The 12,098-nt window shown below is 39.9% G+C and overlaps 1 protein-coding gene across 3 annotated transcripts in view; it reads right to left on the reverse strand.

The window, feature by feature from the left end:
- Window positions 1-312: 312 nt before the first annotated feature.
- NBEAL1 (neurobeachin like 1) overlaps window positions 313-12,098 on the reverse strand; it is a 400,332-nt gene continuing 388,546 nt past the window's right edge. For all 3 annotated transcript variants that reach the window (XM_033945971.1, XM_033945972.1, XM_033945970.1), the window contains 2 exons: window positions 5,460-5,595; window positions 313-1,429 (listed from right to left, as the gene is read on the reverse strand). In XM_033945971.1, coding sequence (XP_033801862.1) covers window positions 1,328-1,429; window positions 5,460-5,595 — 238 coding nt within the window. In that variant the 3' untranslated portion in view covers window positions 313-1,327. The remainder of the gene's footprint in view (window positions 1,430-5,459; window positions 5,596-12,098) is intronic.

Here is a 12,098-nt window from a genome sequence, read left to right on the forward strand (position 1 = left end):
AGGAGAGGGGTAGCAGCAGACCAGTGATCAGAGCAGCAGGCTGAAAACCAAGGAAGTCAGAGTTCAACTCTTGCTTCTCCCACTAATACTCTTGGTGACCTTGGCCAAGTTATTTCATCCTCCATTGCCTCAGATACAAATGCAAATTGCAAGCCCACATAGGCAGGAAAATAACTTATGTACTTGACTTTAACTTGCTTTGGGTTCATAATTAGAAAAGGTGATTCATTAAATCTAATTTCAAAACACATATATTATAGCATTTGAACTGTTTGCTTGCTGCTAAGTACAAAGTACTTTTTCTGTGTTTACTAAAAATATATTCCAAATGTATTTTTTTTTTTTTTTTAACATAACATAACCCAGTGATAGTATGGAATATTACTCACTGGTGGATTAATGTTTTTCTATATGGAAATTTGAGGGTCTTATGATTAATCAAATGAACACCATCTAGAACTTGTGAGAAGTTGCACTGAAAAATACTGTACTCACTTCAAACTGGAATGACTGGTATTAGGCCTAGTCTGTTTGTACAATATTACTGCTGAGCTCTCCTTTCCAATAAGTTAGGCAGAATGTTTCAAAGAACATTAGCAAAAAAAAAAAAAAAAAAGGGGAACTAAATGCTAATTTATCCTATAAATGGAATATAGTTTCCAGGAAATCAACTGTATTAGTGTGGCAAACAGACCAAACCTCATTAGCTAAGCTGGGCCTCTATTTAACAATTCATGCTGTGAAATCAGATATAATCTTCGACCAGGAATGATACACATGTGAATCTTTAACAAACCTTGGAATAAACTTTAAAAATATGAGGTTTCTCAGGGATAGAGAATGCATATTTCTACTGAAAGTAAGGTAGTGCAATAAAAATGTTCCCTGCGTAATACATCAAGTACTTCATCATAAAAAGGCATTAATATAGCTATTAACTGAGCAATTAGTAACCAGCTGATTGCCAAAAAAAAAAAAAAAGCAGGTATACCATGATAGCTTTTTGAAATCTCCCAAACTGTTTTTTGTTTTCTCATTTAGAGTTCAAATAGTATTACATAAGCTGTTTTTGATGTTTTAAATCCACGCTTCAGGCTGTCTGGCATGAGTTTTGCTGCCAGTCTAGGTTCATTAAACACACCTGAGTTTCCTCATACCAATTATGCTTTAAATTTTGGTATACACAGTGTCCTATAGGGTATGTGATGTTGAGACACTACATTGTTTCCTGAAATGTACAACAGACAGGTGGCTGTCATGCTGAAAGGTATATTTCAAATTAAACTGTTAGAATCAATAGCCATGGGCGAGACACAACAACAGTCAATCAGTGAGGCTCCTGTGTGTTGTATTCAGTTTCTCCTGACGATATCTGGCTCAGACGCTTGCTAGATCCCCATAGTTTCCAAGAAAGCTGATTGGATCGCACCTGTACAGAGGAATCCAGGAGGAGAAGAAGAAGAAAAAGAAAAACTAGCAGTTACAAAGGTATCTGAAGCAAATCAAACAGTAATACATATACAATACAAAAATAAGTTATGGAAACATGATGGCAGATAAAGCATCCACTATCTCCTCCTCTCCCTAAGAGATCTGTAGTGATTCACCCCATAAGGGTACCGTGCAGCCTAGAATGCTCAGTATTTCTGTCTCCAGCAGAAGAATACTAGGCTAATCCTGCAGCTCTGGATGAGTTCTGGAAAGGACTCCTGGACTAGTTGGAGAACCGGTACCCAGTTGAAAAAGAAGAAGCTCTACAATCATCTTCCCCCCCCCCCAAATGAAGCTAAGTTAGGGGACATCTTAGAGGAGAATTGAGTATTCTCCCTACCCATTTCCCCACTGCTCCTACTTCTTTTATTCCTGAGAAGAAAGGAGGTCTTGTTACTTGTCTGCTAAACCTTGAAAGTAAGGAAATATTTTTTTACTTTTTCTATTCAGTTTCTTCTAAAATGTAAGCCCGGGAAGTTATTTGAGCAGCTGTTGGGCTCCTTCTCTTGTCACTTAGGCATTCCCAAGGGAGCAAGTGGATTGATTTTTTTATTCCGCCAAAAACGACAAAGACTTGACACTTGATGAAGTTATAGGGAAATACTTTTAAAACAAGCATGGGATATTTTAATACTTAGCTTGCCAGTTCAGTATCTTCCTGTTGGCCATGTAGACAGTGATATTTTGGCAGCACTAACAAAAAGTCCTGAGGTGACTAGCAGCCATAAACCTTAGTGTTTTTGGTAGGTTGCCAAATGGCCATCAGGCTTCAGCTCTGCTAGCCTTTAGTAAGAGTCTGAGTTACCAAAGATTAGGTTATTGCGGAATCCACCTTCCTAGGATTCAAAAGCAAACTAGATGCACATCTTACGAGAGGCTTAGAGGGATATGGGTGACTAAAATTACACCAGGTGTACACCTGGCTGGGCCTCCGCGTGTGCAGATCGCCGGATTTGATGGACCGAAAGACTGATCTGGAGAAGGCGATTCTTATGTACAGCTAATATAGATAATATGTGCTAGCTCTATTAACTATACCTAATAGAGCAGCAGGCTGAGAACCAGGGATGTCACTGCTGCTCCTTGAAAACTTAGACAAGTCACTCAACCATCCATTGAATCAGGTACAAAACTTAAATTGTAAGTCCTCCAGGATGATGAAAATACCTACTGTATCTGAATGAAACTTGCCTTAAGCTATTACTGAGAAAGGTGTGATCTAAACTGAAATCCAAAATCCAGTAGCAGGCAAACTGTGAAGTCACTACAAACGTCACCAAAGACCTGAAGAGCAATTCTACCGTACCATAATAGCACTAATATCCATGAGTCACATAAGAAGGACCTGCTTAGGAAGGTACAGCACCAAACACTACCTGCTAAATGCACTAAAGTCAGCAATCGTTGCTAAACATGTTTTGACAGCTTTAGTGACGATCACTTTTACAAAATACAAAATGGCTCATCACATGTTTTTCCTCTTGATTGTCCATTTTCTGATCCGGCCATGAAAATTAGTTAAAACCCCATGCAAAATAACCAAGCGATTGATACAGCAACATCACTTGGCTATGAAAAAATAAAAACAGGGGTTTTAGTGATCGGAAAAAACGGACAGGCATCGGTAACTGTGTTAGAAAGGTCTGCTTAGTTTTTTTCAATATACAGAAATAGGGTCAAAACACTTTATCACTCGACTTGTGAAATATTAAAGAAGAGAATGCAAAATACAAAAAATCACTCTTGTATTGCTTGTAAACTTACTATGTTAGTGATTGATAACTTTTTCCTTAAGTTTTAAGCTCAGAATCATGGAGGTACCATAACCCCACCGCCCAATCATCGCGTACAAAAATTTCAAATATATAAAAACTTATAGCATGCCACTAGGGCTAAACTTGTGTATGTCTAGAATGGAAAGAAAAATGCAAACTTATCTTATAGCTTGGAAACTGTATGAATCACTGTGTGTTAACTATGTGAGGTTTAGTTTTTTTTTGAATCACGCTCGCCCATTATTAGATATTTGCTGTAAATCATCATTGGTTCCCTGAAGCAGGCACAAAATTTTTGTCCATCTTTATATACGCGATGAATGGGCAGTGAGGTTATGGTACCTCCATGATTCTGAGCGTAAAACTTAGGAAAAAGTTATCAATCACTAGCATAGTAAGTTTACAAGCAATACAAGAGTGATTTTTTGTATTTTGTGTTTCAGTTTTTTTCAATGGCACAGATATGCTATGCTGTGTGTGTTCCACATGCAAAATATCTGTCCCATAAAAAAAAAATGAAAAAAGTCCCCCACTGCTGATGACGGCCCTTCCCTGATGACCCCCGACAAACATGGCACTGGGAACCTCCCCTGCTGGAGCATGCTGTGCTACTGCTATGACAAGCGGCCGAAATAGTTGAGGTGGAACGAAACCGGAGGTAGTGGCTTACCAGTCACAGGCGGAGGTGCTAGTGATGTGCTGTACCCCGCTCCTCCCTATAGCAGGTAGTATTGCATGCACTGTGGGGGAAGAGGAGGAGGTGCATGGGGTGGAAGGGGTTGCTTGCTCTGGTTCATATAATTTTTAATCCCAAAGTCTGCAGGTTGCTGTGTGCACCAGTTTTGTGAGGCCTCCGTTTTCATTCCACCTCAACTGTTCATCATGGCACTAGTACAGCATGCTCTGGTGGAATATGACATCACGCCACCTGCTTACAACCAGGGGTCATGCTGTAGGCGCTCTGCCTGCCAGGACTTGTAGTTCCTGTCTCCCTGCATGGCACCAGGGCCAATTTATATCAGTACCAAGCCATTTATTGTATCAAGAGACTGCTGTTAGTTTGATACAATAAATGGCTTGGTACTGATATAAATTGGCCCTGAAGCAGTGGATATAAACTGAATTCCACGAAACGCTGGCCACGTTGGTACTTCTATGATACATAAGCACTGTCCAAAGCTAAGTAATCTTTCCTTAACAACTTTCTAGCAATAGCTTAATGTAATAAGAAACTTGAAGAATGGTTGTTGCTGACTGAAATCAAGAAATGATAAAAACTTTTCAGCTATGTCTCACTTATATGAGATAGTGTAGATGAAAGGAACAAGTTGATAGAGTATGTTGATAAACGTTTAACAAGACAAATAATTAACGGTATGAGTTTTAGAATATTCATTATTTAATAAAACAGGTTATAATAAATGATTTAAATTAGGAATATGGCCAATGATTGGAGTAAAGGAGCAGAGCAACTACGCCGATAAGTTCAGTCTGTGAATACGACTGTGCGTAGGCTCCAGTACTGAGGCCTGTTCCTCCATACAGTTTGAAGTATTAGTAATATAATACACTTTTTCATATATATGGGAATTGTTTGACTAATACGATTTTGTTAAAATATTTCCCATTAGGGAACTTTAGTGTAGTGTGTTAACTATGATATATATAACCTATACATCGTTTAAAAAATATCTTATTTCAGAAATAGTTAAGGATGAAGCAGCCATATTCCATTAAATGTTCCTTATTTTGTTACCAGATTTTCCCTCTTTTATCTAATTTTTTTCCCCTTCTAATAGCACATTTGGTTGATACACATGCATTCTTGCAACTCAGAATAAAAGGAGGGAAGAATCTTTTGAGATTTATCCCCCTAAGTAACAGATCTCAGTAGCAGAGGTCGCTTTAGCAGAAGCAGCCATATTCCCTACTTCCATTATGTGTACAACCCTAGTCCTAAGTTTGTCCGCCAGGATAACCAGACACTTGTCCGAATATCAGCTGGTACTCAGTTAATTTCCAGATTGTTGTACTAACTTGGATATGCCTCAGCACTGAATATCTGGGGTTAATTCAGCCCGTGATTGTGAACAGCTTCAAGCTGCTTACTACCATGGGCTGAATATTAGGCTCTAAATTTCTCCATTATTCTATGCTCAAAGTTCTGGAATATGGTGGGTTGTTTTTTGTTACCTCAAATGGTTTGCCAACACCAACGATGATTAGTTTGCCATCTTGTAGTCCAACCAGAACATGGCTGTTTTCTTTGGTCACAGAAACACAATGGATTGGCGCTCGCATGGCCACAGCAGAAGCACTGATACTCAGGCTGGAAGAGAAAAGTTTGAAAGAAGATATGCTTAATAATACTTCCATTTCAATATCATGTTTCTTGTGATACTATTACTACTTTTCTGTGTAGGTAATAGATGTGGTTACAATTAGAGAATAACACGGGGACACATTTTTTCCCGTTCCCGCAGGAACTCATTTTTCCATACATGCAAGTTCTTTTCCTGTCCCTGCCCCATTCCTGCAAGCTCCATCCTCATCTGCACAAGCCTCAAATACTTTAAAATCATAACTGTTTGAGACTTGTGCAGTTAAGGCAGAGCTTACAGGAATGGGGCAGGGACAGGGATAGCAACAAAACTTGTGGAGACGAGAATCGGAAATTGAGTTCCTGCGGGGACGGGGACAAACTCTCCTAACATCCATCAACTTTAACATTTTGTCTCTTTTTTTCGAACCCGTGGGCTGGAATAAGGGTAGCCGGACTTCCTGATTTACATGAAAGGCAGAAACCATTTTTGGCAAAAAAGAAAGTACCATGCGCAGAGAGACTCCAGCCTCTGTACATTTCAGAAATGGCTCTCTACAAGAGAGTGCCTGCAACTCCAAGACTCTTTTTACCAAGGTGATAGTCACCAGAAAAACTGTCTTAACAGTAAGATCCATTAGGGAAGCCTCCTGCAAAGGGTTGTATGGAGTCTTACTGAAGCCCTGCCAAACAGTGTAGAGGTTCCACGATGGAAAGGGCTGCTGAACAGAAGGATGCAGCCTGAGCGCACCCTTCAAAAATCTAGCTATGTCAGGATGGGAAGCTAGTGGAAATTTCTCCAATTGAGCCTTGAAGCATGAGAAGGCTGCCACCTGCACTTTGAGGAAGCCCACCGCCAAATCCTTCTCAAGTCCAGCCTGGAGAGATGCTAGGACCATCGACATTGGAGCTCTTAAAGGCTTTACATTCTTATTAGCACACCAGCGCTGAAACATTTTCCAAGTCTTAGTAGAGGCTGCGACAGTTGTTGGCTTCTTAGATCTTAGGACGATAGCTATGACCAGTGGTATAGTAAGGGTAGGTAGTGCCCGGGGTGGTGGCACCCCCAGCAATCTTCTCCATCCCTGCTCCTTCCCTGCCCTCCTGCCGCATGTGCACCTTCCCTTCCCCTCTCGTACCTCTCTGACTTTTTGCTAGCACAAGCACCATCTCCAACCTGGCCTCGGTTCTCTCTCTGACATCACTTCCAGGTCCTGCGACCAGGAAGTGACTTCAAAGGGAGAGCTGAGACCGGCACGAGCAGCAGATTGGAGATGCTGCTCAGGCCGGCAAACAACCAAAGAGGTACAAGGGGGGGGGGGCAACGGAGAGGAGGAGAGGTGCTAACCTTCAACAGAAGGACCACAAGATGTGCAATGGAGGAGGAAGCTGAGAGATCCAAGATGGCAGCAACACTAATTCGGCATCTCTGAATAATACCTTTTGCTGGAGTTGTTCTTTGATTGCCTAAGCTACCCATTTGCATGGTAGTTATGCCACATACTAAACGTAAGGGGAATGTCTGAGCTGATCTCCCTGTGGCTTGGACATCTACCCCTCTGCAGCAGTTCATCGGAATAGGTTCCCGAGTTGACACCGGAGGAGCATCTGGTGGATCCCCGACTGGAAGAGAGGTTTCGCTCTTCCCCCAGTGCCTGTTTCATCGCTGCACCCGAAGTCTATCGCGGTTGAACTAGAGGAGTCCCACATTGTTTCTTATGTGAGGGAGACCCCAGCTGCAGGGGCAGAAACCGTAAGAGTTACTAAGGGGAAGTGGGAGAAATCATGAAGACTTCCTCCCACTTAGAAAAACCAGAGGCAGTAACTTTAGAGAACATCTGGGAGGCTCTCGTGAAGATCAACACTTCAGTCGACAAATCTTCACAAGAACTTGTAATGCTTGTAAGTACTATAAATGCCTTGGGTGAAAAACTCCAAGGTACTAAGGAACAATTTGATTTAGAACTTAATCAGGTTAAGGGCAAGATGAAAAATCTACAAACTTTATCTTCTGAGATGGTCAAGGATAGAGTTGAACTTAATTTAAAAATAGAGCAATTAGAAAACTATAACCGGAGGTTGAATGTGGGTTTCCTTAATTTTCTGAAATCACTGGGAGTGTCTCCTATGGATGTGTTTAAAAAATATATAATTGAAGTATTGAAATATTCCCCAGAACTCACCTCCAGTTAATTGTATATATTATATTCCTGTGAAGAACGAAAGGGGAGCCACACCTGAGGAAGGAGTTGGAAATCTGAGTATATGAGACCCTTTGAATTTCACAGAATTACTTGAAACTAGGGTTTCAGTACCACTGAGAGCTACCTTATAGGCTTCTTTTTGTTTTTTAGCAAGATGCAAATGCTAAAAAACAATTGCTATTTCTGGGGAAAAATGTTTGGATCTATCTGGATGTCACTAGGCAAACACAAGGATGACGAAAAATCTGGCTATGAGAACTGAAACAGTGACTTTGGGTACAACTTTTTTATTAGCTTACCCTTGTAAATGTTTGGTAAAATATCTTAGAGTTAAGTATGTATTTTTAGCACCAGAGCAATTACGGGTTTTTCTTGATATGAAGAAATTGTCTAAAGAGAGCATTTAGTATTAAAAGAACATTTATCTATATATCGGGATCCCGCTATTAAGCCTATTCCTTTTCTATTTTTCTTGATTTGAATTTCTCTTCACTATATTACGATCTCTTATTGATTCAATTGCGGTCTAAGGAAGATTAATTAATTAGTTACCTGGGTTTGGTGATGTAATGTAATGTTATTTTATTCTGGTTTTCTTAAGCAAGATATGCTTTGTGAATTATTGAAAATTTAGTAAAGAAAAAAAAAAAAGATGTGCTATGGAGGGAAAGACCTCAGCCAAAAAGCAGAGAAGGAAGGATTTTGCTCTGGATCATGGTGAGAAGCTTCCGTTCAATAAGAGGAGGGACAAAGACATCTTTACAAGAAATAGATAACTGTATGTACACATTTTGTGGTAAGTGTAGGATATTTTCCAAGCCTTAATGTTTGCTATGAAATAAATGTGTCATTTTGAAAGGCATATATTAGCTGAAACATTCTACTGAACACTATTACTAGTGTTGTTATAATTGTGAAATAAGAAAGATTTATATTCCTAGGTTAGTGTGTAAGTGTCACAGCTTCTGTGGAATTCATCTTTCCTCTAAAGAATACACTATGTAACACAATTTTTGTTCCTGGGTAGTAAGTGCAATTTCCTAACTGCTCATGTCTAAAAAGTATAGAAAATGTCTATAATTTCCGTAAAACTTTGCTTTTGTGACCAGGAGAATCAAATTTTACAATTTATATATTTAGAATGTAAAAATGCAGAATTTTCATCTTTTCATTCTCATAAAGTCATAAAAAGCAACATATGTATCACAATTAACACGTATTTATATTATACAAAGATGACCACAGAAGATTTAGAATTGTGTAATTTTTCGAGCATATTTTAAGTCACTTTCATGAATCAGTCCCCCAGATGTAATCTCCCATCATATTCTTTATATCATCCTTAGTAGCAGCATTCGAAATCCAGTATATCCTGGTGGAAGCACTCACCTTGCTCCTCTAAGTATGTTCTCAAGTTCTCCTTGAATGTCTCAAGATGAGCATCAAGGACATGAACTTTGAGAGACATCCTACAGTCCATTTTACTGTAATTCTTCACCAGATTCTCAACCAATTTTACATAGTTTCTGGTGTTGTGATTGCCCAGGAAGCCCTGAACCACTGCGGCAAAATTGTTCCAAGCTGCTTTCTCCTTCCTAGTCAGCTTCTTGGGAAATTCCTTGCACTCCAGGATCTTTTTTATCTGTGGTTCGACGAAGACACCAGCTTTAATCTTTGCTTCAGACAGATTAGGGAAGATGTCTTGAAGGTACCTAAAGGCTGCTGACTCCTTATCTAGAGCTCTGACAAATTGTTTCATTAGGTCCAATTTATTGTGCAGTGGTGGAATCAGCACCTTCTGGGGGTCTACCAGTGGTTCCCATTTGATGCTGTTTCTCCCCATAGAGAACTTGGTCCACTGTGGTCAGTTCCACCTTTGGTAGTGCACCTTTGTGTCCCTGCTGTTCCTCCCTCTCTCCAGGCTGGCTTGTTTGCTTTATCTGCCGCTCATGGCTGAATAAGTGCTGTCCGTCCAAAGTTACAGGTTCCTGAGGAAGGGATCTAGAGTCCCCGAAACCGGGCTGGTTGAACCTACTCCTGAATTTCATCTGATTTGGCAGTTTACAGTGTCTCCTTGCCTTTGTTTTTCATTTACGAAGTATGCCTGCAAGTTAAGTTTTCCTTTTTTATTCTGGGAGTCAGCTGGAGGGACCTTCAAAGTATTTTTCTCTGTTTCAGCACTGTGAATATGTGATTTATTATTATCACTGTTGAATTTCACCTTATTTCACCTTATGTTTTGATTTGGTTGGTGGGTGCACACAGGAGGGACTCGATGATGGTGTGCAGGTGGAGGTTATTAGACCTTTCACCTTAGCATGTGAGTGGTGGAGATGGTTTCTCCTTTCACTGGTCCTTCACACTGAGACACCCTCCTTTTTTCAATTATATTATTTATATGGTATATGACTGGTAGTCCAGTGCTTGAGACAGAAGTTAGTTACTTTGAAGATCCATCAGACCTTTTTTTGCTGCTGTTTGTGGTTTCCAAAGGCAGAGATAGCAGGGATACTTGGTAAAGCCACCTTGGAGACCCATTAGGAATGCCACCATTTTGAAGTCTCCGATGACCTCTCAGCCATACTCATCATACTTCAAGATGCCTAGTAAGGTCTTTTCAGGTGCACTGAGTGAGCCAGTGGAAGAGATGAGCAATTGTTCCCATTTTAGAGCAGCATGGCTTTGATGCTCCTGGATGAACTGTCAATGAAGAGACACCACTCTTTAGGGTTACAGGCGATTTCAATTGCCTCAAACAGACTGGTCACATTGTGGCAGAAGCAGAGCCTATGTTGATGGGTGAAGAAGGTGGAAAAAGCTTGGTGATGCTTCTTCTGATCTGTGACTTGCTCACTTTTATCCAACAAGTTCCACTGCTTGAGTTTACATTACATTACATTGGTGTCTTCTATCCCATTCTAGGCAGTTTACAAAATAATTGGCCTGGGAGATTACAAGGTTGATAGTTGGAAAATGCATTAGGATCTGGCGAGTCGGGAAGGTTTAGCTATATCAATTGACAAATTTCTTGACTAGCATGGTTTTCAATTATTTCCTGAAGGTTTTGTAGTTCGGCATTGTGGTCATCAGATTGGAGAGGTGGTGGTCTAGTCTTGCTGCCTGGGTTGCTAATAGTCCGTCATATAGTTTTTTGCTTTGTATGCCTCTGATGTCAAAAGCTTGGTACTGGACTTGGTGAGACCATGATTTCTGATTAAGTTGTTGAGATCTTTTTGGTTTGGATAGTATGGGTTTTTCTCATCAGCTGCACCACTGAAATTGCAAACTGGATCTACAATATCTCCCTCACTCTCTGACTTGCTGATCGCTTCTGAAGACAGCTGCTTTCTCTCTGGGGGAGTGGGTATGAAGAGTTTAGGACAATGTGGCATTGCATAGATAGATTAAGGAATGTCTGGTTATGTTATTGTAGATTTTTGCTTGCCAGTTTGACATTTGGAAGGGTCCACCATGCAGAAGTAGCAGTTGCTTGAGTGGTCAGTGGGCTCCTGTCAAATTCTTGGGATAACAAACTTCATGGTTTTCTTTTCCATTCTGTACCATCTTGTAGAAGAACAAAATGAAATTGTGGTAATGAAAACAATAAATTTATTTCACCTATGACTAATTTGTACAAGGTTCTCGCAACATATTTCATATATGATATATTTTCAAATAGCATTAAAATGTTTAAAATTTAAAATTCTGCCATCCTAGTAAGAAACAAAATTGTCTTACCTTCCAGAGTTTTTGGGCAGTGATCGCATGTGAAGTAAGGTGCCCAAGGTTTGTCTTGATCCCCAAAAGGCATGCCGAAATATGCCTTATATGCATCACATATCTTAGCAGAATGTTCTATGGAATACATTTCCCCCTCTTATCTAAATAAATTGGCTGCATACTTAGCAAAATGCATCTACGGATGTTTGCATCTCAGTAAAAGGGCCCCTAAGTTTATTCAGCTTGGAATCAATCTGGAATGTTTTGCATAAAAGGTAAATTTCAAAATATCAATGTCTTGGTAACAAAAGCAAAGTTTGAGGGGAATGATAGCCATTTTCTACATTTTTGTGGCGTAGGCAATTAAGAAGAACACTTATTACCCAGGAACAAACCCCCCCAACATGTTGTTACATGGTGAATTCACTTTTTAGCACAGTGGTTTGGACCAAACTGATGGAGCCATTTTTGATTTACTTATTTCCTTTTCCTTGATTAAATAAATATGTTTTCAAATGGAACTAAACAAGACTGCCCTCAGAGCTCATCTTCTCAAACATTGCCACCTCAACTTCAATCCAGAGTAAA

This window comes from Geotrypetes seraphini, chromosome 5 (genome assembly GCF_902459505.1).
Source record: "Geotrypetes seraphini chromosome 5, aGeoSer1.1, whole genome shotgun sequence".
Taxonomy (NCBI): Eukaryota; Metazoa; Chordata; class Amphibia; order Gymnophiona; family Dermophiidae; genus Geotrypetes; species Geotrypetes seraphini.